Genomic DNA, 27,859 nt, shown 5'->3' on the forward strand with positions numbered 1-27,859 from the left:
TGCGTCTGAGTCCTTGTTCTGCTCCTCATTCCAGTTTCCTGGAATGCTCACCTTGGAAGGCAGCAGGTAATGACTCAAGTGATTGGGTCCCTGCCATTCACATGACTCCTAACTTTGGCCTAGCCTACCACTGGCACTTCCAGGCCTTTGGAGAGTTAAACAGTGGATGAGAGATCTCTGTCTCCTTACTTCTCTTTCTTGTTCCTCTCCCCGCCACCTTTCAAATGAATAAAATAGGTAAACACTTAAAAATTAGGGAACTGCCGGCGCCGCAGCTCACTAAGCTAATCCTCCGCCTTGCGGCGCCGGCACACGGGGTTCTAGTCCCGGTCGGGGCGCCAGATTCTGTCCCGGTTGCCCCTCTTCCAGGCCAGCTCTCTGCTGTGGCCAGGGAGTGCAGTGGAGGATGGCCCAAGTCCTTGGGCCCTGCACCCCATGGGAGACCAGGATAAGCACCTGGCTCCTGCCATCGGATCAGCGCGGTGCGCCGGCCGCAGCGCGCTGGCCGCAGCAGCCATTGGAGGGTGAACCAACGGCAAATGAAGACCCTTCTCTCTGTCTCTCTCTCTCACTGTCCACTCTGCCTGTCAAAAAAAAAAAAAAAAAAAAACCAAAAATTAGGGAACTATATTGTATAATAAAGAAGAAAAAGAGGGATTCCAAGATGGCTCAATAGGGAAAGAATGTACTGCTTTAGGCTAGTGTAAAATAGTAGCAAAAAAGTGGCCCAGGTGAGAGTTGGAGAGAAATCTTCAGTGGAAATTCTGCAGAAGAGGGATGCCGTGAATCAGCATGAAAGGTGCAGACAATAGCAACAAGTGCAGACACAACACACGATCCCCAAAGCCAACAGCCGGAGGAAGCGCCAGCTTTGGAGAGTGAGGTGAGAGCACACTGCAGCAGCCCACACCACTGCTGACACTGCCAAGGGGAGAGCCTGGCAGAACACACTATCTTTGAGTCTGGCCTGGAGCCCTAATGGGGGACAGGGTACCAGCACAACCTAGCAGTAAAAGAGCATGTTCCTTTCTACCCATCCTCCAACAAGGGCACCTGGTACCTGAGGAGCGAAGGCACAATTCTGACACCAGTAGTAGCTGTGGTGGTGCTTATGTGCAGGTCCAGAAAGAGGCAGGGAGAAGGCACCACTATAACACCAACAGTGGCTGCAGAGGCTCTTCTGCGTGCTCCCAGCAATGGGGATGTGGGGAGAAGGCGCCATTTTAACACCAGTAGCATCTACAGCAGCTCTTGTGCACATATTTGATATGGGGATTTTACCAAAGGGAAAAATCCACATAGCCCACTGATTTTCAGTCTGGCTAGGAGGGTCAACAGGGAGCTGGGCATCCGCCTAGGACTGTGAGGTGCCCCCAGACTGTCAACATACCACAGGCTCTAGAGCTCAAATGGCCAAGGTGAAACACCCACAGGAAGCTGGCTCTGGGAATGCTTCTGTTTGCTCCATGGACGGGCAGGCTAGTGGGGTGGAGCAGAACCTTTGCATTCTGTGATTGGGGGAAGCCTTGTGTGCTGAGACTGTGGGAACTCTGACTGCATTATAGGGCACAAAGTATACCTGGGTCTCTGGGCAATGACTGTGTGGGGTGTCAGAGGCTCAGAGTTCCCTGATTGCCTGGGGTGGGTCACTTCAGTGGGATCTGTGCTCACACTGAGGACTGCACAGATCCTTTATGTGATTCATGCAGCAGTGTGGGTGAGTGCTCCATCCACCATTGGCCAACCCTGGGCACTGATCACCTTGGAGGAGAGGTGAAGGTGTGATTACACCAACAGAGGTGAACAGACACTGCCCCCTGCTGACAACAGAGGAGATCTACTACACCCAACTTGGGGGTCACCCTGGATACTCACCTCACCCTGCAGCACTGACCATGAACAGAGATTTAGACGATAAAATCAAACTGAAATATTAGAAATAAAGAATTCAACATGTCAAATAAAAATACAGTGGAAAGCCTTAACAGACTTGGTGAGGCAGAAGAAAAAATATCCAACCTAGAAGACAAATTTTGGAAATGTCTTAGATCAAAAAAAAAAAAAATGTTAAAAGAAAAATTAAAAATAGTGTTGAAGATTGAAGATTTATGGAATACTATCAAAAAGCCCAACATACAGGTCTTCAGAATTCCTGAAAGTGTGTAAACAGAGAGTGGATTAGAAGGCCGATTCAGTGAAACTATTACAGAAAATTTCCCTACTTTGGAGAAAGAAAGGAACATCCAAGTACACAAGGCACTTAGAATGCCTAATAGACATGACCAGAAAATAGACATGACCGGAAAAGATCTTCACCACAACACATTGTAGGCAAACTTTCAACAGGAAAACATAAAGAAAAGATTCTAAAATGTGCACAAGAGAAATGCCAATGAGACTCAAAGCTGATTTCTCATCAGAAACCCTACAGGCTAGGAGAGAATGGAGAGACATAGTCCAAATCTCAAAAGAAAAAAACTGTCAACCCAGAATACTGTATGCTGAAAAGTTCTCATTGATGAATGAAGGTGAAATAAAGAATTTCTATAACAAACAGAAATTGAAAGAATTTGTCACCACTCATCCAGCCTTACAAAGGATGCTTAAAAATGTGCTACACCTCTGACCTCAGAATCAGCCCTTAATCAGCCCTTCCTGGTCTGGCTGAAAGGCCCATGACAGCATTTTAGGCATAAAAAGCCAACACACTTTGGCAAGAAATGTTCTACATGGGGCCAGCGTAGTGGGTAAAGCCACCACCTGCAGGGCCAGCATCCCATATGGGCACCAGTTCGTGTCCCGGCTGCTCCACTTCTGACCCAGCTCTCTGCTGTGGCCTGGGAAAGCAGTAAAAGATGGCCAAAGTCCTTGGGCCCCTGCACCCACATGGGAGACCTGGAAGAAGCTCCTGGCTCCTGGCTTCAGATCTGCACAGCTCTGACCGTTGGAGCCAATTGGTGAGTGAACCAGTGGATGGAAGACCTCTCTCTCCCTCTCCCTCTCCCTTTCCCTCTCCCTCTCCCTCTCCCTCCCTCTCTCTCTCTCTGTGTGTGTGTGTGTGTGTGTGTGTAACTCTTTCAAGTAAATAAATCAATCTTAAAAAAAAAATGTTCTACATGAAGGTTCTCTGTGAGAGATCCTAGTGGAAATAAGTGGCCATCAAAGAAGGATGTACTTTTCTCTAGAGGGAGAAGAGAACTTCCATTTTGCTTATGGCCTTGTCCAAATACTGATGGAGTTTGTGGCATCATACATAAGAGTGTTAATTGTTAAGTTAACAACAAGAGTCACTGTGCACTAACTTCTCATGCAGGATCTCTGTCCTCAATGAGTTATATTGAGAATTAACTGTAAAACCAGTTCTCTCTGTGTGTGTATACACGAATTATTTAAATCTTTACTTGGTATAGAGTTAGTCTTTTGTGTACAAAGTTAACTGAAAATTAATCTTAATGGAGAATGGGACTGGCAAAGGGAAAGAGAGGAGGAGGAGGAGGGGTGGGAGTGTGGGTGGGAGGGCTGATATGGTGGGAAGAATAACTATATTCCTAAAGTTGTACTTATGAAATTTGTATTCCTTAAAATATAAATTAAAAAAAAAGGACTCACCAGAATAGAGACAAGAGGATTTTAAGCCTAAGACTAAAAATGGACAGGTAAAATCAACATCAGAGTACAGACAGTGCTTTCCTTTTTGAAGACCTCGTGTTACTATGCAAAGTTTAGAGTCAGCATGAGCACTGTGATTGTTCTTACAAAGTCAGATCCTAGCCCAGCTTTCATTCCAATTCAAACTTGGTGGCTGTGAAGCATGTGGAACCTCACAATTAAAGCCAAAGATGAGAAAAGCCACACAAAGGCCTTCCCTTATCTTAGAACAACTTGGCAACCCTGTTAGTCAAGTACAGAAGACAGAAATGTAACTCACCTGTAGCATGGTTATGGTTTTCTTCCTTCGAATCATTTTTCACAAGTGCTTCTCGACACTGGGCCTCACAGAACAAACTGGGAGAGGCACTTTTTGAGTGCTTGATAGGTACATCTTGAAAGGTACCTCTACACAAGTTGTTCTGTTCATCAGGTAAAATATCAGAAGTGTGAGCTTTCTCTTGGGATTGGTTCGAGAAGATGTAAGATGGTAAGAAGGGCGTGGCTTTCTCTCCAGCAGCTGAATTTCCTGGTGACCTGTACTTCTGGCTCTGATCATCAGGCAGTAAAGCCAAAGCTTACAATTAAGAACACCAACAAAGTTAATGCCTTTCTACAACATTTTGTGTTCTGCCTACTAGGGACCTTCCACCCACACAATATTCTTCAAAATATTTTTTTCTCATTAGGAAAAGGTATTTAACAAAATCATGAAATTTTAAAATTCCAGAGTGAACATCACCAAACTTTAAGTAACAGTATATTTACAGAACACTTCCTGTGCAAACAGCATGCGTATGGCAGAGCTGCAGCTCTGCTAACTCCAAGAGCACACTCCACAGCAGCTGTCAACTTGCAGCCTGTGGCAGAAAAGTCCCACACAGCACCAATGCAGACTTATGCCAGCGATCTGAACTCTACCTGCCTGTAAAAGTACACTCCCCTTTAGACTGCCCGTAAAGTTCTGGAACTCACACAGAACTGTGGGGGCCAGCGCTATGGGGGCTGGCGCTGTGGTGTACTGAGTAAAGCTCCACAGTGCCGGAATCCCATATGGGCGCTGGTTCAAGTCCCAGTTGCTCAACTTCCGATCCAGCTCTCTGCTAAGGCCTGGGAAAGCAGTAGAAGATGGCCCAAGTCCTTGGGCCCCTGCACCTGCTTGGGAGATCCAGAAGAAGCTCCTGGCTTCGGATCAGCGCAGTTCAGGACGCTGCAGCCAATTGGGAGTGAACCAGCGGATGGAAGACCTTTCCTCTCTCTGCCTCTCCTTCTCTGTGTGTTAACTCTGACTTTCAAATAAATAAATAAATCTTAAAAAAAAAAAAAAATAAGAAGACTCAGCTTCTCCACTTCCAATCCAGCTCCCTTTAATGCACTGGGAAAGCAGCCAAGACGGCCCAAGTGCTTGGGCCTCTGCACCCACATGGGAAACCCAGAAGCAGCTCTCTAGGTCAAAATTACCTTTTTTTTTTAAGATTTATTTTATTTATTTGAAAGACAGTTACAGAGATAGGTAGAGGAAGAGAAAGAGGTCTTCCATCCACTGGTTCACTCCCCAGATGGCCACAATAGCCGGAACCACGCCAATCTGAAACTGGGAGCCAGGAGCTTCCTCCGGGTCTCCCACATGGGTGAAGGGGCCCAAGGACTTGGGCCATCTTCTACTGCTTTCCTAGGCCATAGTAGAGAGCTGGATTGGAAGAGGAGCAGCCAGGACTAGAACCAATGCCCATATGGGATGCTGGCACTTCAGGCCAGGGTGTTAACCCACTGCACCACAACACTGGCCCCTAAAATCACCTTTATAAAAGAGGCACTAAGGGTGCAAAAACAAAAGGGAAAACTCTTTGAGAATCTTAGTATTCAACAAGGTTCAGATTTTTAGAGCATTTCAGATTCTGGATTTTCAGATTTAGCAATGCTCTACCTATCCATATGTCCTCTATAGTCTCCAAGATAAGCATCTACGTTTCCTAAAACATTCCTCACTTGCTACAATTTCTCTTCACTACTCCCCACCCCCTCCCACTTAGCCACACTTAACATATTTATTTACTAATGTTTTTTCTATATCCTCAATGCCCACTGCAATCTCTGAATAGGCACTTTTCTGAACCAGTCAAATGTGTCTCTTAAAAAATAACACTGAGACAGGCATTTAGCATAGCAGTTAAGACACCACTTCGGACACCTGCGGCTCACATGGGCGTGCCTGGGTTTGCATCCCGGTTCTGCTCTCAATTCCAACTTCCTGCTAATGTGCACGCTGGGAGGCAGCAGGTGACAGCTCAAGAAGTTGAGTCCCTGCCACACACATAGGAAACCTAGATTGAGTCCCTAGTTTCTGTCTTCAGCCTGGCCCAGCTTTGGCTGTTGTAGCCTTTTGGGGAGTACATCAGTAGACTGATGATATATTCTCTCTTTCAATATAAAATTTATCATTGCAAGTCATGATTTTAAATACTTTTGTTACTACTATGTATAGCCTACAGACTTTTCAAGGGTCGGGCATTTGGCCTAGTAGTTAAGATGCTTGTATCCCACATCAGAGTGTCTGGGTTACAGTCTCAGCTCCAGCTCCCTACTGATGCAGATTCTGGAAGGCAATGGTGATGGTTCAAATAATCTGATTACTGCCATCCACAGCGGAGGCCCAGACTGAGTTCCCAGGTTGGCCCACCTGTGGCTGTTGTAAGTATTTAGGGAGTGAACTAGCAGATGGGAGCTCTGTCTATCCTTCTCTCTCTCTGCCTCTGAATCAATAAATTAAATATATATATATATTTCAAGATTTCAACTACTGCTGATCACATTTCAACAGTCTTCCCCTCATAAATGCAAGATGCTTTCTGTTCACTGACATAGCAACGACAGAATACTGTCATTTACTTTACAGACATTTCTGGCATAGTTTGGCTGACAAGAATGGCTGGTTAGTTTATTTTTAAATTTATTTATTTATTTATTTACTTATTTACTTATTTATGTTTATGGCCCAAATAGTTTTCATTGATCAGGTAGGGGTTGCTCTAGGCCAAATTTGGCTTTTCTGCTACTGGGCCTTTTTTATTATGATTATTTTTATTTTTCATGTGAAAGCTATTAAGCAGGGCACATGCATCACAGAATGCCAGCGCTCCCTCTTGTCCCAACTCTATTACAGCACCACTTCATGCGTATCTGCCTGGCCCCTAAATACATCTGAACTTTTGCAACATAGGCTGAGGAATGGTGGAGATAACCTGTGAAACGAAGGAAGATAAGAAGTACATGCCACTGTCTCACATGATACTACTGAAGGCTCTATGTAAACAAAACACACCAGGAAGCGTGTGGGGCCCAGACACCATCGTAAGCAGCTTCTCCTGTTCTTCCACGAGTCTCTGCAGCTGCTCCAGCTGCTGCCTCTTCAGTTGCTCCTGTTTCTTCTGTTGTACTTCTTTCAGCTGTTCAAGCATACAATTAACTTTATTAAACCAACTCTACACTTCTTAAAAGACCCTTATTGCCAGCATTTATCTTAATCTCTCCCATCTTCCTTCTTGTATCTTCCCTGATACAAAGTTTCAGAGAGGGGGCCAGCACTGTGGCAAAGAAAGTTAAGCCTCTGCCTACAGCACAGGCATCCCACATGGGCATCCGTTTGAGTCCCTGCTCTTCTACTTCCAATCCAGCTCCCTGCTAATGCACCTGGGATAGCAGTGGAAGATGGGCCCAAGTGTTTGGGCCTCTGCAACCACATGGGAAACCTGGATGAAGCTCCTGGCTTCAGCCTGGCCCAGCCCCAACCATTGCAGCTGTTTGGGAAGTGTACCAGCAGATGGAAGACCTCTCTCTCTCTGTCCCTTTCCCCCACTACTCCCCGCCACCGTAACTCTCTTTCAAATAAATAAATCTTTAAAAGGTGGGGGGAGGCGCTGTGGCGCAGTGGGTTAAAGCCCCAGCCTACAGCACCAGCATCCCAGCATCACTATGGGCACAGGTTCAAGTCTCAACTGCTCCATTTCCAATCCAGCTCCCTGCTAATACACCTGGGAAAGCAGTGATAGATGGCCCAAGCATCCATGTGGGAGACCCAGAAAAAGTTCCTGGTTCCTGGCTTCAGACTGGCTCAGCTCCAGCCACTGCAGCCATTTGAGGAATGAACCAGCAGATGGAAGACCTCTCTCTCTCTGTCTCTACCTCACTCTGTAACTCGTTCATATAAATAAAATAAATATTTTTTAAAAAAGTTTCAGAAAGGGACCGACCCTTCAGTAACTAAATCAGCCACCAAAACTCTAAAATCCAGTTTCTTATGAGGGAAATTATATCTCCAAGAAATACAAGAAGCCACTTGAATCATTTGGTTCTTGAAATATAATACGTATCAAGGCATCATAAACTTCTTTCCTTTAATACTTGATCAACTATTTCTAACTTAGTCTTTACCAAATGAGGAAACAACTTAACACTGTTATTTTAACTGTGAGATATTCTCCTATCTTACCAAAAAAAAAAAAAAAAAAGCATTTTAATGTTTCACTTTAGACAAAAGGCTTAGTCGGTTATTTGGAGGATTTCAGAGTAAAGGGGAAAAAATGAGGACATGGAACAGATGACTTCCACATCAAAAGAAATCTGCAATAACACAAATACATATAAAGCCAAATCCTATTGTACCTGTTCTAGTTTTTTAAAAAGTGGGTCTTTATATGCCACTTCTTTGAATTCACTCACAAGGGCTGGAATAAAGTCATTTTTGTTATCTTCCTGGTGTCTGGAAACATCCTGACATGTCACACTTTGTGATCCGTTTTTAATTAAAGGGAAGACGGTGCGTGTTTCAGGTGTATCTGAGTGTGGTCTGTAAGTGCTGTTGGATTCCAACTTCTGCCCTTCATGAAGTGAATCTTCTTCACTAAGGAAGGTGAAGCTATTTGAAAAATGTGTGGCTTTAATAGGAAAGCCGGCAGAAATGTTTGCACTTGCTCGCTTCTCTTCATCAGCTTCCAAAATAGGAAATCCACGATTTAATATGACCCCAGCCCGGGAAGGATTGGTCATCCATTGGGTTAAGAAGTTCTGCCCACTGTTTAACTCTGAGGTTGGCGTCAGGAACATTTCAGTGCAATGACACTATTATATTTAAATTGTGTAAAAGCCAGAAGAGTTGATTTCCAAAACCTGTATGAAAAGATAGACAGAAAAACTATTAATCAAAACTACTACATGTTCTACCCAAAACTAACCCAAACCTCAATCTCACATGAAAACAGTCAACATTTCATATATAAAAGCCTTTAACCAGCAAAGAAATTGAGCACTGAGCTACCTGGGTTTGGTTCAATCTTCAAAATGTCCAAATACAGTGGACCAAAAACTTAAAATTCCTCCCTTCCTAATTATTCAATTGTATAATGATATTATGAAAGTGCTAGATCAGCTGACCTAAAACTATGGGAACTAAAACATCCTGAAAGTTTCTGAATTTTTAAAAAGCCATTACTGGGGCCAGCACTGTGGCACAGCAGGTTAAGCCACCACTTGCAATGCTGGCTTCCTTTACCAGAGTGCCAGTTTGAGTACTGGCTACTCCACTTCCAATCCAGGTCCCTGCTAATGCACCTGGAAACACAACAGATGATGGCCCAAGCACTTGAGCCCCTGCCATCTATGTGGGAGACCTGGATGGAGTTCCTAGCTCCTGCTTCACCAGGCTGCTGCAGGTATTTGGGGAGTGAACCAGTGGATAGAAGATCTCTCTCTCCCTGCCATTCAAATAAACAAAACTTTAAAAAAAAAAAAAAAGCCATTATCAATGTCAAATGTAAACCACATTAAACACTCATTCTCTTCCTAATTCCAGAACAAAAGTTATCACCTCTTTCCATGGCTCTATGTAGCAGTTTTCCCAAATGTCCCTTTATGCCCCATCTTTCTTTCTCCTGACCTCTCACCATTAGACAGTCTCTCATCCATATTCTAAGAGGGCTCTGACTTCACTATTGGAGCCCTTCTCTCATTGACAAGGGGTATCTTGCTTTCAAGCTCACAATCTACCAAGCTGTGGAGTTCCTTGAAGATAATCTGCATATTCACCGCTACCTAGCCTCATACCTGGCTGAAAGGAGGAACTTGATAAACATTTACTAAAATTAAGTGAAAAATAAATCAGAACTAAGGTTGGATTGAAAACTAAATTTAGTACTTAAGATATATTTTGTTTATTGGACATTCAACAATAAAATTACATTGTGCTACTTTACCTGAATTATCAGAATTTAAAATATTCCCAGTAATTCTGTCATTGTGCAATGAGTGAGCTTCAATAGGACATCACAGAGGAGATAAGCTCTTTCCCCTTAATATGTCTGATTTTACTCAACGAGCAAACATTCATTGAGTTCTTACTCAATGCCACATATTGTTTTAGAGCTCAAATACAAAGCAGTAAATACGTGAGAGTGCAATTGGGAAAAACGCACTCACAGGGCCGGCGCTGTGGCTTAGCTGGTAAAGCCACCACCTGCAGTGCCAGCATCCCATATGGGTTCCGGTTTGAGTCCCAGCTGCTTTGCTTCCGATCTAGCTCTTTTAGGGCCTGGGAAAGCAGAAGATGGCCTAAGTCCTTGGGCCCCTGCACCCACATAGGAGACCTGGAAGAAGCCCCTGGCTCCTGGCTTCAGATAAGCCCAGCTCCAGCCATTGTGGCCATCTGGGGAGTGAACCAGCAGATAGAAGAACAGACTCTTCTCTCTCTCTGCCTTTCTGCACCTCTACCTTACAAATAAATAAATAAATCTTTAAAAAAAAAAAAAAGGAAAAGAAAAACACACTCACATAAATTACATAGTATACAAAACAGTAATTAGTGCTAAGAAGAAAAATAAAAACCATGAGATTGCAAGTATAGACAAGGTGGACAGGAAGTCCTTGTGTGTAAAATTAAAGACTAGGTGGAGGAGAAGACATGGGTTGTACAGCTACCATGGGCAGAGTAGGACCAGCCACCTACACTTCTTAATGCTTCATCTGCAGGATGCCCCCACCAATGACCCATCCCTCCAGGAACCCATCATGACCACTGCCCTACCTTGACTTTTCCAGGATTAATCTGTGTACTTAAACTTTTTTTTTTTTTTTTTTTTTTTTTTTTGTGACAGGCAGAGTGGACAGTGAGATAGAGAGACAGAGAGAAAGGTCTTCCTTTTGCCGTTGGTTCACCCTCCAATGGCCGCCGCGGCTGGCGCGCTGCGGCCGGCGCACCGCGCTGATCCGATGGCAGGAGCCAGGAACCAGGTGCTTTTCCTGGTCTCCCATGGGGTGCAGGGCCCAAGCACCTGGGCCATCCTCCACTGCACTCCCTGGCCACAGCAGAGGGCTGGCCTGGAAGAGGGGCAACCGGGACAGAATCCGGCGCCCCAACCGGGACTAGAACCCGGTGTGCCGGCGCCGCTAGGCGGAGGATTAGCCTAGTGAGCCGCGGCGCCGGCCCTGTACTTAAACTTTTATCAGTCACCACAAGCAGTCCCCTTCTCCCAAGCCACCCTTCACCTCTTACATGCTAATCCCCACGCCTTCTTTTGTTTCCAGCTCCTAAGCATCCCCAGCTTTCCTACATTAGCAAATCCCCCAATTAACCTAACAGCTTCTGGAAGCATCCTTCTCTTTCCTCAGAACACTTTTCCTATGAAACCCACTGGGCCTGGAGTACATATATGTATTATGTATACATATCCATATATATAAATATATATACACACACACATATATATGTAATTGATTATTTTTTCTTCCACACTATTCCCTTCCTGCTTCTAACATAAAACACAATTTTAATCTCTAATGATCAGCCTGCATCACCAACCATCCCTCCTTGATTGTCTAACTGCCTCTGAAAGTCACTGGGCTCCTCCACTTCATTCCTTACAATGCCATTGATGACCAACTGGAAGAACAGAGTTGCCATTTACTGAGATAAGGAAGACTGAAGACAAAACAGGTTTATGGCTGGCGCCGCGGCTCACTAGGCTAATCCTCCGCCTAGCGGCACCGGCACACCGGGTTCTAGTCCCGGTTGGGGCACTGGATTCTGTCCCGGTTGCCTCTCTTCCAGGCCAGCTCTCTGCTGTGGCCAGGGAGTGCAGTGGAGGATGGCCCAAGTGCTTGGGCCCTGCACCCCATGGGAGACCAGGAGAAGTACCTGGCTCCTGGCTCCTGCCATCGGATCAGCGCGGTGCACCGGCCGCAGCGCGCCGGCCGCGGCGGCCATTGGAGGGTGAACCAACGGCAAAGGAAGACCTTTCTCTCTGTCTCTCTCACTGTCCACTCTGCCTGTCAAAAAATAAATAAATAAAAATAAAAAAAAAAAACAGGTTTATAAGAGATAAACAGCCGAATTTATGGGACAGGCATTTAGCCTAGTGGTTAAGATACCCACAGTTCACACTAGAGTACCTGGGTAGGATCCCTGGCTCCAGCTCCTGACTCCAGCTTCCTGCTAATTCAGACCCTCAGGAGGAAGGAGTGATGGTTCAAGAATCAGGTTCCTGCCATCCATGTGGGAGACCTGAAATCAAGTTCCTGATTTCCAGCTTTGGCCGGTAGGCCCTAGCCAATGCAGATATTTGGGGAATGGACCAACAGCTCACTCTAATTATCACTCTCTTTTTGTAGCTCTCTCAAATAAATATTTCTTAAATTTTAAAAAAGTTTAATAGCAGAAAATTTAAGATGTCTAACAGACATGCAAGTAAAGACATTTTATGAGCAGCTGGATGCAGAATGGAATTCACAGAAGATGGGCCCAAGTGTTTGGGCCTCTGCAACCACATGGGAAACCTGAATGAAGCTCCTGGCTTCAGCCTGGCCCAGTCCCAACCATTGCAGCCGTTTGGAAAGTGAACGAGTAGGTGGAAGACCGACCTTTCTCTGTCCCTCCCCTCTCCACCCTCCACCACCGTAACTCTCTTTCAAATAAATAAATCTTTTAAAAAAAAGGGGGTGGGGGTGGGGTTGCGCTGTGGCACAGTGCATTAAAGCCCAGCCTGCAGCACCAGCATCACTATGGGCGCAGAAGTCTCTCCCTCTCTCTTTCTACCTCTCAAATAAATAAATAAAATTTTAAAAACCAAAGAGAAATGAAAAATGGCAATTTGGAGGCAAACACGCATTTCACTTGTTAACTAGGTCTAAAAAAATAAACATATAAAAGATAGAAAAACAGACATACAAATATCAAAAATACACCCACCCTCACTGTACTGAACAGAAATTAAAACAGTAATGACAAACCACTTTTCACATACAGGGTTGACAAAGACTAAAACTCGATACCAAGGGCTGGTGTTTAATGCAATGATTAAGTCAACCATCAGGACGCCCACACCCCGTGTCAGGAGTGCCTGGTTTGAATCCACTTCCAATCTAGCTCTTCCACTTCCAATCCAGACTGCTGCTACTGTGCTTCCTATAAGGCTCAAGTTCTTGTCACCCACAAGGGAGACCCAGATGAAGCTCCAGCCTCCTTGGCTTCAGCCTGGCCAAGCCCTGGTTATCATAGGCATTTGGAGAGTGAACCTGCACACCTGTCTCTCTGTCGCTCTCTTTCACATAAAAAAATGAGAAATGAATAATTTTTTTTTGACAGGCAGAGTGGACAGTGAGAGAGAGAGACAGAGAGAAAGGTCTTCCTTTTTGCCGTTGGTTCACCCTCCAATGGCCGCCGCGGCCAGCGCGCTGCAGCTGGTGCACCGTGCTGATCCGATGGCAGGAGCCAGGTACTTCTCCTGGTCTCCCATGGGGTGCAGGGCCCAAGCACCTGGGCCATCCTCCACTGCACTCCCTGGCCACAGCAGAGAGCTGGCCTGGAAGAGAGGCAACCGGGACAGAATCCGGTGCCCCGACCGGGACTAGAACCCGGTGTGCCGGCGCTGGAAGGCGGAGGATTAGCCTAGTGAGCTGCGGCGCCGGATAATTTTTAAAGAGATAAAAATTAACACCAAGCATAAAAAAGAGGATCTCTATTCAAACTGACAATAAACAGAAACTTTGACTCAGCAATTTTACCTCAAGACATTTCTGTCTCAGTCATACTGGCACAAGCTCACAATAGTAAAAATAAACTTAAAATAACGTAAGTGTCCATTAACACAGGAACAGCTGCTAATCATGACATTCAAATTACACAACTGTCAAAGAGAACAAATAAGCTCTTTAATTACTGAGATGGAATTACTGAATATATCCTAGATATACCATTAACTGCAAAGGAAACCGAACAGCTGCGTATACACGAATTAGAAAGAGGGACAAAAAAAAAAAATTATCATGGACATGTGCTGTCTAACAGTCACACATGGCTAGCAAGTACTGGAAAAGTGGCTGATGTGAAGAACTATTTAATTAAAGTTAAATTCAGAAGCTGAAGAAATATGAAATATTTTTCTATCCTTTTGATAAGATTATACTTCACTTCAAGCATTGTATGATATAAGACATCATGTACTGGGGCAGGCACCTGGCACAGTGGTTAAGATTCCACTTGGGACACCAGCATCCCTTGTAGGAATGTCTAATTTGAATCCCAGCTCTTCCACTTCTGATCCAGCTTCCTGCTATATGAAAGACAAAATGGGGGCCAGTACTGTAGTGCAGAGGATTAAAGCCATGGCCTACAGCACCAGCATCCCATATGGGTGCCAATTTGAATCCCAGCTGCTCCACTTTTTTTTTTTTTTTTTTTTTTTTTTTTTTTTTTTTTTGACAGGCAGAGTGGACAGTGAGAGAGAGAGACAGAGAGAAAGGTCTTTCTTTGCCGTTGGCTCACCCTCCAATGGCCGCCGCAGCCGGCACACTGCGATCGGCGCACCGCGCTGATCCAATGGCAGGAGCCAGGTGCTTCTCCTGGTCTCCCATGGGGTGCAGGGCCCAAGGACTTGGGCCATCTCCACTGCACTCCCAGGCCACAGCAGAGAGCTGGCCTGGAAGAGGGGCAACCGGGACAGAACCCGGTGCCCCGACTGGGACTAGAACCCGGTGTGCAGGCGCCGCAAGGCAGAGGATTAGCCTAGTGAGCCACGGCGCCAGCCGCTGCTCCACTTCTGATCCAGCTCCCTGCTAATGTGCCTGGGAAAAGCAATGGAAGATGGCCCAATTCTTGGGCACCTGAAACCACATGGGAGACCCAGAAGCTCTCGGCTCCTGGCTTCAACCTTGCCCAGATCTGGCCATTGCAACCATCTGGGGAGTAAACCAGGGGATGGAAGGGGTCTCTGTCTGTCTGTCTCTCTCTCTCTCTCTCTAACTCTGTCTTTCAAATAAATAAATCTTTAAAAAGAAAGAGACAGAGAGAGAATCTTCTATCCAGATGGCCACAAGAGCCAGGTCTGGGCCAGGCTGAAGCTAGGAGCAAAGAGCTCCATCCTCGTCTCCCACATGGGTGGCGGGGTCCAGATACGTGAGCCATCTTCTGCTGCATTCCCAGGTGCATGAGCAGGGAGCTGAATTCGAAGCAGAGCATCTGACGCTTGAACCAGCACTCTGATATGGGATGCTGGCATCTGAAGCAGCAGCTTAACCCAATGTGCCACAATGCCGGGCCCCCAAATTTTTTGAAAAATAGATATTGTATACTGAAGCGCCTGTTGGTATGTCACCTGCAGTCTTTTTTCCCTCACATATGATATAGCATTGTTATGTGTTTATTTGAATGGTTTATGCAAACAGCACAAGTTACAGTGACCCCTACGTAAACTGTAACTGGCAAATTAGTTATTCTAATCATGGCATAATTATTTTTCTAGTTTGAAAATTAATATATCCCTCACCTTACACAAAAATCAATTTAAAATAAATCAAAGATCTAAATATATGACTATGAAACTACTAGAGAAAAACAAGAAAAACACTTCAAGACATCAATATCAGGAAAAATTTTTTGGGTAAGACCCCAAAGCACAGGCAACAAAAGCAAAACTAAATAAGTGGGACAGTATAACCTAAGAAGCTTCTGCACAACAAAAGAACAGAGTAAAAGACAACTGACAGATGCAGAGACAATATTTGCAAACTGTGCATCTGACAAAGGATTAATACCTCATACATAAAAGGAACTCAAAAACTCAACAATAAAAAAAAAAAAAAAAAACAGGGACAAGTGGTTAAGATACCACTTGGGAGGTTTGCATCCCCTATCAGAATGCTTGGGTTCAAGTGCACAGACTTTACTCCCAGCGTCAGCTTCCTGCTATTTCTCACCTGGGAAGCAGCAGGTGATGGCTCAAGCAGCTGGTCTCCCATGTGGGAGAACTAAATTGAGTTTGGGACTCCTGGCTACTGCCTGGCCCAGCTCCAGCTACTGTAGGCATTTGGGGAGTGAATAAGTAGTTAGAAGATCATCCTGCCTTTCAAAAAAAAATGAAAAAACAGAAAAATGTAAAAAAAGAAAGAAAGAAAGAAAGAATCCAATTTATAAAATGGGCAAAATATCCAAACAGATTATTTATCAAAAGAAATATAGGTATAGGCCTTGAGCCTAGTGGTTATGACATCTGCTTCCCACACTGGAGTACATGGGTTCAGTGCCCTGGCTCCAGCTCATAACTCCAGCTTTCCACAAATACAGATCTGGGAGGCAGCAACGAAGGCTCAATTAACTGGGTTCCTGTCACCCCCATAGGAGACTGGATTGAGTTTCTGGCTTCCAGCTCCAGCTGAGCCTAGTTCCAGCCATTGTAAGCTTTGGGGAATGAAGCAGTGGCTGAGAGTGCCCTCGTAGTCTCTATCTCCATCTCTGCCTCTCAAAGAAAGAAAGAAATACAAATGGCCAATATAAGAAGAAATGCACAACAGGAATCAGCATTGTGGCTCAGAGGGTTAAGCCACCACTTGCAATGCTGGTATCCCATACAAGAGTGCCAGTTACAGTCCTGGCTACTCTGCTTACAATACAGCTTCCTGCTGATGTGCTTGGGAAGGCAGCAGAAGATGGCCCAAATACTCATACCACCCACATGAGTAACCAAGATGGAGTTCCTGGTTCTTGGCTTCTGCCATGTGGGAAGTGAACCAGCAGATGGAAGATCTCTCTCTCTCTCTGTCACTCTGGCTTCCAAATAAATAAATAAATCTTAAATGAAATTTAAAAAGAAGAAAAGAAATATACAATATCACTAGGCATCAGGGAAATGCAAATCAAAACCACAATGAGGTATTATCTCTCTCTGGTAAGAACAGCTATTATCAGAGGTGGGTGTCTGGCCTAATGTTAGTTAAGACCCACTTGAGATGCTCACAACCCATATTAGAGTGCAGGGATTCAAGTTCCAGCTCCAGTGCTGATTCCAGCTTTCTGCTAATGCACAGCCTGAGCGGCAGCAGATGATAGCTTAAGGACGTGGCTCTCTGTCACCCACACAGGAGACCTGGATTGAGTTCTTAGCTCCTTAGTTCTGCCAGTTCTGCCCAGCTCCAACTACTGCAGACATTTAGGGAGTGAACCAGGTTGTGGGAGTTCTTGTCTCTTTATACACACACACACACACACACACACACCCCTCTCAAATAAATAAAACATTTAAAGAATGGTTATTATCAAAACGATGAAAAGAGGGGCAAGTGTTGTAGCACAGTAGGACGCCACCTTCCCATATCGGAGTGCCGGGGATGGAGTCCCACCTCTGCTTCCGATCTAGCTTCCTGCCAATGTGCCTGGAAGGCAGCAGGTGATGGCTTCCTGACTTCCTATCACTCATGCAGGAGACCTGGATAGAGTTCCTGGCTCCTGCCTTAGGCCTAAACCAGCCCCAGCTATCCAGCATTTGGGGCACAGAGGGAAGACAGTGTCTGTCTCTCTCTCTCTCACTCTCTGTCACTCACATAAATAAACTTTTTAATGACAAAAAAATTAAGCTGGACATGGAGAAAAGAAAACCCTATACACTGCTGGAAGGAATGCAAATTAGTAAAGCCATAACAGTATGGGAGTCCTAAAAATATAAACAAATAAATGCACCACATGACCCATCTATCCCACTTCTAGGTATATAAACCAAAAATATTAATTGAGCACCTGAAAAAGATACCTGCACTCTCATGTTCATCATAGCCCTATTCACAATAGTCAAGATATGGAATCAACCAAGATGTCTGTGGATGGAAGGAGTTTTAAAAAGTGATATATAGGGGCCAGCGCTGTGGCACAGCAGGTTAACGCCTTGGCCTGGAGCACCAGCATCCTATATGGGCGCCGGTTCCAATCCCAGCTGCTCCACTTCTGATCCAGCTCTCTGCACTGGCCTGAGAAAGCAGTAGAAGATGGCCCAAGTCATTGGGCCCCTGCACCCGCATGGGAGACCCAGAGGAAGCGCCTGGCTCCTGGCTTCAGATCGGCGCAGCTCTGGCCATTGCAGCCAACTGGGGAGTGAACCAGCAGATGGAAGACCTCTCTCTCTCTCTGCCTCTCCTCTCTCTGTGTAACTCTTTCAAATAAATAAATAAATCTTTAAAAAAAAAAGTGATATATATACATACATAATGGAATATCATTCATAAAAATAATGAAACTGACATCTGCAGCAAAATGGATGGAACTGGAAGATGTGTGTTAAGTGAAATAAGCAAGACACAGAAAGACAATGCACACACCCTCTCTCATACGTGGAAATTTAAAAAATAATTTCATCTGAGATTACAACAGTGAACACTAGCGGCTAAGAAGCGTAGGGGGAGAGGGGACATAGCGGCATTGGATACTGGGGGCACCACAACACAGTTAAAGTAAGTCCTACGGTTTCACAGCACAGTGAGGCAATGATAGCTCACAATAACATGTCATATACAATAGAAAGAACTGGAAGAGAGGAGCTGGTGGGCTCTAAACAGAAAGAAAAGGAAATGTTAACTGCCTGATTTGATCAGTTTGCATTGTATACACATATTGAAATACTGCATTGTACCTCATAAAAATGTGTATCACATATTTTTAAAATGTTTAATAATTATTAGCTTAAAATATGAGCATTACTAATAAACGTAACTAATGTTAAAAAAACAAAAAAATCTATTTTTAAAATTTAACCAATGCACACCACCGAAGAATCAAATGGTAATACAGAAGCTTGAACTACGATCTGAACAGAAAAAAGAATAGGAAGAGACAGATCACAGTTTCACACTAGCTGGCAACTGCAACTAGCTGTGGCAGAGCCAAAAAAAAAAAGTCATGTCAAAACAAAAATTGATAAGTATATAACATTGTGAGATATTTTCAGCAAAAAAGGTAACTTTTTTTTTTTTGACAGGCAGAGTTAAGACAGTGAGAGAGAGACAGAGAGAAAGGTCTTCCTTTTTCCATTGGTTCAACCCCCAAGTGGCTGCTACGGCCGGCGCGCTGCGCCGATCCGAAGCCAGGAGCCAGGTGCTTCCTCCTGTCTCCCATGCAGGTGCAGGGTCCTCCACTGCACTCCCAGGCCACAGCAGAGAGCTGGACTGGAAGAGGAACAACAGAGACAGAATCCGGCGCCCCAACCAGGACTAGAACCCGGTGTGCCGGCGCCGCAGGCGGAGGATTATCCCAGTGAGCCATGGCGCCGGCCAAAAGGTAACTTTTAATAAATTTATTCTCAATAACAGAAATCAACAAAATTAGTCACCTCTATCAAGATTAAATGTCCAGAAAAACATTTTTAAATGATTTTTAACAGGATCTGAGTTTGCAGCATTGGCCAACTGTAAGACAGACTAAAAGAAAGAACATGAGAGAAGAAAGGAAGGTAAGGGCATAGGAGTAAGGTAACCATTTTTAGCTGGAGAGAAGGAAAATAATTTTCTAACAAAATTTCTCCAACTGGAAGTAATTTGATTAAAGATACTTTAATTTATATGATTAGATATTTTACAAAAAGTTAAAGATCTTCACTTACATTACAAATAATCATTCATATAATATAGCATAAACTGATTCAAAACTGGAAAAATCCCAATTTTTTTGTTTAGCTTTATATGAGTGGTGCAATGCGAGAGACACTGAGCAATTACTAATTTACATACGAAGGTAATCTAAACCCAAAGAAAGGTTATCAATGCATAGCCTTAAAAACTGAATTTATGGTATAATTTTTTTAAATCTTTTATGTCTCAAGTAATTGGGTCCCTGTCACTCACATGGGAAATGCGAAATGAGTTCCTGACTCCCAGCTTCAGCCTGGCCCAGCACTTGTTGTTGCAAGCATTTAAGCAGAGGATGGGAGATCTCTTTGCCTTTCAAATAAATAAAAATAAATTTAAAGAAAACTTGGCCGGCGCCGCGGCTCACTAGGCTAATCCTCCGCCTTGCGGCGCCGGCACACCGGGTTCTAGTCCCGGTAGGGGCGCCGGATTCTGTCCTGGTTGCCCCTCTTCCAGGCCAGCTCTCTGCTGTGGCCAGGGAGTGCAGTGGAGGATGGCCCAGGTGCTTGGGCCCTGCACCCCATGGGAGACCAGGAGAAGCACCTGGCTCCTGCCATCGGATCAGCGTGGTGCGCCAGCCGCAGCGCGCCGGCCGTGGCAGCCATTGGAGGGTGAACCAACGGCAAAGGAAGACCTTTCTCTCTGTCTCTCTCTCTCACTGTCCACTCTGCCTGTCAAAAAAAAAAAAAAAAGAAAAGAAAAGAAAACTATATTGGGGACCGGCATTGTAGCATAGCAGGTAAAGTCATTGCCTGCAATGCTGGCATCCCATTTGGGCGCTTATTCGAGTCCTGGCTACTCCACTTCCAATCCAGCTCCCTGCTAATGCAGCTGGGAAAGCAGTGGAAGATGGCCCAAGTGCCTGGGTTCCCACACCCCCATGGGAAATCCAGATAAAGCTCCTGGCTCCTGGCTTCAGATTGGCCAAGCTCCTCGTTTGCAGCCATTTAGGGAATGAACCAGTGGATGGAAGCTCTCTCTTTAAAATAAAAAAAATAAAATTGGGGGCTGGTGCTGTGGTGCATCAGATTAAACGACCACTTGGAATGACAGCAATCCCGTGCACCAGTTCAAGTCCTGGTTGCTCTGCTTTTGAATCTAGCTCCAGCTAATGTGCCTGGAAAAGCAGATGATGGCCCAAGTACTTGAACCTCTGCCACCCGCATGGGAGACCAGGATGGAATTCTTGGCTCCTGGCTTCAGCCTTGCCCAGTCCTAGCTGTTGCAGCTATTTGAGGTGTGGACCAGCAAATAAATGCAAGCTCGCTCTCTTTCTCCCCCTCCTTGTCACTCTTCCTTTCAAACAAATAAATCTTAAAAAATATTAAAAAAAAAACTTACAGCTTCACTTCAATTTCATGACTATGAATCTAAGTATATACTTGATGTCAGCATGAAGTATAAAACAGTGTTTTGGGCAAATGTTGTGGCTGCAAGTTGATCAGGCTGCAATTCGCAAGGCTTCCATCCCACACCACAGTGCTGGTTTGAGTCCCATCTGCTCCACTTCTAATCCAGCCTCCTGGGAGGTAGTAGGTGACGGTTCAAGCAGTTAGGTCCTTGCCACCACATGGAAGACCTGGATTGAGTTCCCAGCTCCTGGCTTGGCTTGGCCCAGTCCTGGCTTGTGTGTTCATTCGGGGAGTGAACTAGCAGATGGAATATCTCAATTTCTCTCCCCACTCCCTTCCCTCTCTGCTTCCCTTGGTCTGTCTGTCTCTCACTGTTGCTATGCCAAATAAATAAAATTATAAAAGATAAAATAAAATACAGTTTCACAGGAATTCAATACTTCCTGCCTAAAAAGGCAGTGGACTCAGATATCAAAATATTATGGATAAGGAAGCCTGAATATGTCAAACCCATCAAACCGTATGAATTAAACACGTGCCATGTTTATTTTTTATCAATAAAACTGTTCATAAAAGTCTGACAAATTGACAGCCTTGCAACCTCCAAAAAACGCTAGGTAAACATTCTTTAAGGCAATTTTAAAAAAGTGAGAAATGCTCTGCAGTGATGAGGAAACTGGACACAACAGCACATTCAAAGCCACTCTGAGGCCGAGAAAAATTGGTTTGAGAAGTGATTATTAGTCCCTCGTCGCAGCATCTACTAGAAAGCCAGGAATACACACAAAGGTTTAAATGAGAACCCCTGACGCGGCTCAGCGAAACCCGCCCAGAGGACTGCAAGCAACGCCACTCCGCCAGCTCGGCTCCAGCGGGACTGTGGGCCCCGCGCCTCTCACGCACCCAAAGCTGGCCCGGCCAGGACGAGACCACCGGGGAGGCAGGCGACCCCGGCACCCTAAGGAGCAACGCAGCGCCGAGGAGCCAAACCGGGGCCGCCGCGGCCAGCCGCCCGCCGGCGCCCTGCCGAGCCTACCCGGCCGCCCAAGCGGGGTCCTCCCTCAGGTGCGGGGCGCCAGAAATCGAGCTTCCTCGCCCCCTTCCCCCACGAAATTACCGCTCCGCGAAGCCCAGACCGCTAAACCCGCTCGAACCAGAAGCCGCAGTCGCAGCCGCACTTACGAATGAGCCGCCACAATCACCGCGTCAGTAGGAGCCCCGCCCCCCGGACAGGTCCCGCCCCTGTCCCGAGGGCTCCTGGGAATTGTAGTTTCCATTGCCCCCCCTTTGCGCTTGCGCGCGGGCACGCTGAATCCACGCAAACTACAATTCCCAGAGACGCCACAAGGACGGGCGTTGCCAGGGAATGGGCTGCGCTCCTCCTTTCGGCCCCGACTCTAGCGGGTGACTGCGGTAGGCGGGCGGCGGGGCGGGAGGGAAAACCGTCCTAGAGTCGGGTTCCGCAGAGGTTGGAGACCCTGAGCGCAGAAGTCTTTGAAAACTGAGGGACGCCTACAAGAGCAATACATCTCCAAGTATCCCGGAAAACAGGGAGCGTCGACTCAAAGCTAACCTAGAGATCGAAGCTTTGGGAGGGTTTGGTTTGGTTTGGTTTGCTATTTTGGTATTTATTTTTCTCTTTGCTTTCCGCTTTGGCTGGGTAAAAAGAAAGGGCTGTTTGCTATACTATTTCATGAGGTGAAATAATAAGGGAAAGTAGAATATTCTAAATGCATTTTCTTTATCTAGTTCGTTTATTGAGAGAAACTGCAGGCCTCCTTAGACACAGGAACTGGCCCTGAAAAGCGCTCCTTGTGTAAGAAGAAATTTACATATATTTATGTTAATAAATACTGGATTCAGGGACAGCTTTTTCTGTCTGATACCCAATACGCCCACACCCAGAGTCTTTTCCCAGGAAGAAGGGTGGAGGCTGATTGCTAACCAGAGATGACAACAGGTGGCCGTTACCTGGGAGACCATCTGCCGAACAAGGCGGTGGCTGTCTGTGCACTACCCCCCCCACCCCTCCCCTCCATGGTCTGTGCCACCTCCCTTTCCTCCTGAGTCCCATGCCCTCGTATAGGGTTCAGATCTTGCCCTCCTTTGAGTCTAATACTCCTGTTGTGGGGGGTTCTGTAGGGGTCCCCAGCTGGATTTATTCCAGGTTCCTATCTCGGCATAAGAGATTAACCTCAAAGCAGAGACATGGATGAAGTGCAAGAATGGGAGGATTTACTTTAAGTGATAGAAAGTAGCGTCAGTGCAGGCAACCACATGGGGGGAAATTGTGCCCACCGCATGAAAGTCACCCCCTTTATCCGACAGGGGGCGGTGCCCTAGTGGAATATACAAACCCAGTGATGATCGCTGGCATCTCCACCTGGAGTTCAGCATACAGGTGATCATCGTGTCTTCTCTACAATGGAGGAGGTTCAGGTTTGTCATGGGAAAGTAGATAGTCAAATTGGCGCAAAAGGGTGCAAGGTCATGGCAAGGACACTACTGGACGCATCTTAGCTCCTTGTCCTTCTCTAACTTCTTGGCTGGCCCCCATCACTCCCGGCATAGTAGACATATAGTTCCTGTATTGTTTTCCTGTTGCCTTTTGTCAGTGTATTTCATAGGCAAAAATGTCGAAAACCTTAGAGGGGGGAATTTAAAGCTTCTCTACATAGCCATGTGATAATTCACTCCAAAAATAGCTATCACTCATCATTTCTCATAGTTAATATTTATTTTGCAAGTGAACGTCCATTGACTATACAGTGATTGATTTGAATACTGAAAGTGCAGAACTCAGGGTTTGGTTTTGTTTTTTCTAATTGCCATCACAGGATGCTGCATAGGCACAGACACCCCTGGGAACTAGGAAGTTACAGACCTGTAAGTTACTGCAGTGACAGATCTGGCTCAGTGTCTGTCTAACAGTAGGCCAAGTAGAATTGCTAAGTAAATCAAATGAAGTGTCATTTATAACAACTGGTATAACAGTTGAAACAAATACACTGGTTAAGGATAATTCAAAACATTTAACAGAAATTTGTCCCCTCAAGATTTCTTTTGCTTTCTACTTCAACGAAAGTCCTCCCCTAAATCAAAGTTTTGATTTTGTTGCTTCTTTCAATTTAAAAAAAAAAAAAAAGTTCATTAGAGATGAGGAAACCAAAGCCCAAGAACTTCCAAGCTGACACAACTAATAGAGATGCCAGACAAGGACCCAAACAGTTTTCATCTTTATGATAATCCTTTGGCCCAAAAGTCTCATCATTTTCCTTAAAATGTTGTATGTTTTTTAGAGAAGTCACAATACCCTCTAGTTCATATGCCTGTTTTATTCTAAATTGATATGTAGTACTACATTGTTTGTTGGTTGAATAAATGAATAGATCTTTTATCACACCCAAGTCTTAAGGTTCATATATAAGTTTTCACCTGTAGCCCAGGTAGTTCCCAAAACTGCTCACTAGGCTGGAAGGGTTCTCCAAATCCATTAGAAGATGGAAGAGGTAAGGGGAAGGAACTTCCAGCTTCTATTCTGCCACAAAGAAAGGTTCAACATCGTCCACTGCTCCTCTCCTTGCTGCATCTTCAGGTATTGCTGTGGGAAAAAATTAGACTCACAGCTCCCACACAACAAGGTGGGAGCCCTGGTTAGCCATTCTGATACAGTCCTTTATGCCATCATGGGGCAGGAGGGCAGTGTCATTGTAGTGGTCAAGAGCCCAGGCTCTATAGTTGGGGAAGCCTAGGATCAAATCCTAGCTCAGCATTCAGAAAGCTTTGTGATCGGCAGCACTCCACCTTCCTGAATCTAGTCTTACCTGCAACACAGGGATGATGGTAATGACACCTACTATATAGGATGGTCAAGGTTACATTAGAGAGGCCTGTGCTATGGCACATTGGATTAAAGCCCTGGCCTGCAGCGCCAGCATCCCATATGGGTGTCGGTTCAAGTCCTGGCTGCTCCACTTCTGATCCAGCTCCCTGTTGGTGAGCCTGGGAAAGCCATGGAAGATGGCGCAAGTGCTTGGGCCCCTGCACCTGCATGGGAGACCCGGAAGAAGCTCCTGGCTCCTGGCTTCAGATCTGCCCAGCTCCAGCCGTCGCGGCCATCTGGGGAGTGAACCAGCAGATAGAAGACCTCTCTTTCTCTCTCTCTACTCCTGTCTGTAATCCTTTCAAATAAAGTAAATCTTAAAATTGTTTTAAAATTACATTAAAAGAAGAAAATACAAGCCGGCGCCGCGGATCACTAGGCTAATCCTCCGCCTAGCGGCACCGGCACACCTGGTTCTAGTCCCAGTCGGGGCGCCGGATTCTGTCCCGGTTGCCCCTCTTCCAGGCCAGCTCTCTGCTGTGGCCAGGGAGTGCAGTGGAGGATGGCCCAGGTGCTTGGGCCCTGCACCCCATGGGAGACCAGGAAAAGCACCTGGCTCCTGCCATCGGATCAGCGCGGTGCGCCGGCCGCAGCGCGCCGGCCGCGGCAGCCATTGGAGGGTGAACCAACGGCAAAGGAAGACCTTTCTCTCTGTCTCTCTCTCTCACTGTCCACTCTGCCTGTCAAAAAATAAAAAAAATAAAAAAATAAAAAAAAGAAGAAGAAAATACATGTAAACAACACAATGCCTACTAAATAATAAAAAGTAAGATGGTTCATCTTTATCATGACTTGAACTCTTGGTTAACTCACTTGGCCAAAATTCCCTACAGATCACATCAAATGGTGTGCAAGATACAGAATAATAAATTATAATTTGGGTATGAAAGATGTTTGGAGGGTTAGAAACTTGTCATTGCTAGACAGTAATGTAGTGGTGACTCTCCAGAGGGGACAAAAGTGCAGACCTAGCCCAGGGGAATATCCCCAGGCCTGGGTCATCCCAGGCTAGCAGGGGTGACTCCCACAAGCTGAGAGATGTGAGTGCTGGCCCTTAGGCAATGGCAAGAAAACACAGTCACTCCACCTTTGGGAAGAGAGGAGTTCCTCACCAAGTCCCAGAACTCCGATTTCTAGAATTTTAGCTCAGCAGAGGAGTTTCTCACAACATCAGGTGCTGCTACACTGCCACAGTTTGTGCTTGCATAGGTCGACTGCATTGCTTTCTTTTAAAGGTGAATAGCAGCTGTGGCGGGGGGCCTCTGCACTGGGATGAACAGCGCTCCTAGTGGAGGCAGAGAGCACAGCCGGAACGTGGCCAGCACCATGGTAGCAGTTGAACTGACCATGCTATGGTGGGATTTACAAGTTGTTATGTTTGGCAAGCCACAAAGCATACAGAGCCTCAAGTAAAACAAGTCTTGCAGGTCTACCAAAATCTGTTTTTCACGGTGGTTTTCACAGAGGTGGCTTTGAACCCAAAATGACAAAACAGGAAGCAGCATGAAAACTAGATGTAAGATTTACTGTCAATAAAGGAAAAATAAGAGATGCTCATTGATGAACTATGCTCTTAAATCACCCAAAGGAGGATATCCTTATATAGTAGCAAAAAAAAAAAATCAATGAAAATAAAGATTGGCCGGCGCCGCGGCTCACTAGTCTAATCCTCCGCCTGTGGCACCAGCACACCGGGTTCTAGTCCCGGTTGGGGTGCCAGATTCTGTCCCAGTTGCCCCTCTTCAAGGCCGGCTCTCTGCTGTGGCCCGGGAGTGCAGTGGAGGATGGCCCAAGTGCTTGGGCCCTGCACCCGCATGAGAGACCAGGAGAAGCACCTGGCTTCTGGCTTCAGATAGGCGCGGTGCGCCACCAGAGGGGCCACTGGGGGGTGAACCAACGGAAAACGAAGACCTTTCTCTCTTTCTCTCTCTCACTGTCCACTCTGCCTGTAAAAAAAAAAAAAAAAAAAAAAAAAAAAAACACACACACACAACTCCCATCCCCTGGTTTACATCCCAAATGCCTGTAATGTCTGCAGTTGGGCAGGGGCCAGAGCCAAGTACCAGGAGCACAATCGGGTCTCCCACATAGGAGGCTGGAACCCTATTACTTTACTGCATTGGTAAGAAGCTGGAGTCAGAAGGCAAGGCTGGGAATTGAACTCAGGCATTTTGGTGTGGGACACAGACATTTTAATTGTTAGACCTGGCTGTTGCAGCCAGGAAGTGAACCCCAGTGGGTGAGAGATTCTCTCTCTCTCTCTTTCTCTCTCTTTGCCTTTCAAATAAAAAAATATTTTAAAAAGCAAATCAGATAGGAATAAATAAGTTTTAGAAACCAACACTATGATACCATTGCCTCTTATTCTTACCTTGATCAGTGTTCCTTACTTCATTTGACTTCAAGTTACTGTCTGATGTTCTTTCATTTTAAGATAAAAGATTCCCTTTAACATATCCTCTATGTTGAGTCTACTTGCATGGAACTCTCAGCTTTTATTTAACTAGCAATGTCTTTATTTCTCCATTTTTGGAAGATAGTTTTCATGGATATATAATTATTCATTGTCATTTTTTTCTTTCAGCACTTAAAATATATCATCCCACAGGGGCCAGCACTGTGGCGCATCAGGCTAATCCGCTGCCATCCCATATGGGCACCGGTTCTAGTCCCTGCTGCTCCTCTTCCCATCCAGCTCTCTGCTATGGCCTGGGAAAGCAGTAGAAGATGACCCAAGTCCTTGGACCCCTGCACCTGCATGGGAGACCAGGAAGAAACACCTGACTCCTGGCTTTGGATGGGTGCAGCTCCAGCCATTGCAGCCATTTGTGGAGAGAACCAGTGGATGGAAGACCTTTCTCTCTGTCTCTCCCTCTCACTGTCTGTAACTCTACCTCTCAAATAAATAAATAAAATCTTTAAAAGATATATATGTGTATGTGTGTGTGTATGTATATATATATATATATATATATATATATATCTATCCCACTGCCTTCTGGCTCCGTAATTTCTGCTGAGAAACTGGCTTATGGAGGATCTTCAA

General features: G+C 45.5%; 1 protein-coding gene and 1 long non-coding RNA gene across 9 annotated transcripts in view; one reads left to right on the forward strand and one right to left on the reverse strand.

Moving 5' to 3' along the window:
• The window catches only part of CPAP (centrosome assembly and centriole elongation protein), a 68,045-nt gene extending 43,464 nt beyond the window's left edge, over positions 1-24,581 (reverse strand). For 2 of the 8 annotated variants that reach the window (XM_051850677.2, XM_070049102.1), the window contains exons 1-4: positions 24,366-24,581; positions 8,311-8,814; positions 6,971-7,094; positions 3,929-4,225 (exon numbers count right to left, since the gene is read on the reverse strand). In XM_051850677.2, the coding sequence (XP_051706637.2) occupies positions 3,929-4,225; positions 6,971-7,094; positions 8,311-8,751 (862 nt within the window). In that variant the 5' untranslated portion in view covers positions 8,752-8,814; positions 24,366-24,581. Of the gene's footprint in view, positions 1-3,928; positions 4,226-6,970; positions 7,095-8,310; positions 8,815-19,794; positions 19,884-20,960; positions 21,246-21,966; positions 22,231-24,365 lie in introns of those variants that run through there. The other 6 variants (XM_008259956.4, XM_051850674.2, XM_008259955.4 and 3 more) reach the window with 6 other exon arrangements.
• LOC103349034 (uncharacterized) lies at positions 22,138-27,258 on the forward strand. The gene is made up of 2 exons (XR_007921203.2): positions 22,138-22,746; positions 23,259-27,258. It is a non-coding gene; the product is annotated as an uncharacterized lncRNA (long non-coding RNA).
• The last annotated feature ends 601 nt before the right edge of the window (positions 27,259-27,859 follow it).

Source organism: Oryctolagus cuniculus, chromosome 9 (genome assembly GCF_964237555.1).
Source record: "Oryctolagus cuniculus chromosome 9, mOryCun1.1, whole genome shotgun sequence".
NCBI lineage: Eukaryota > Metazoa > Chordata > Mammalia > Lagomorpha > Leporidae > Oryctolagus > Oryctolagus cuniculus.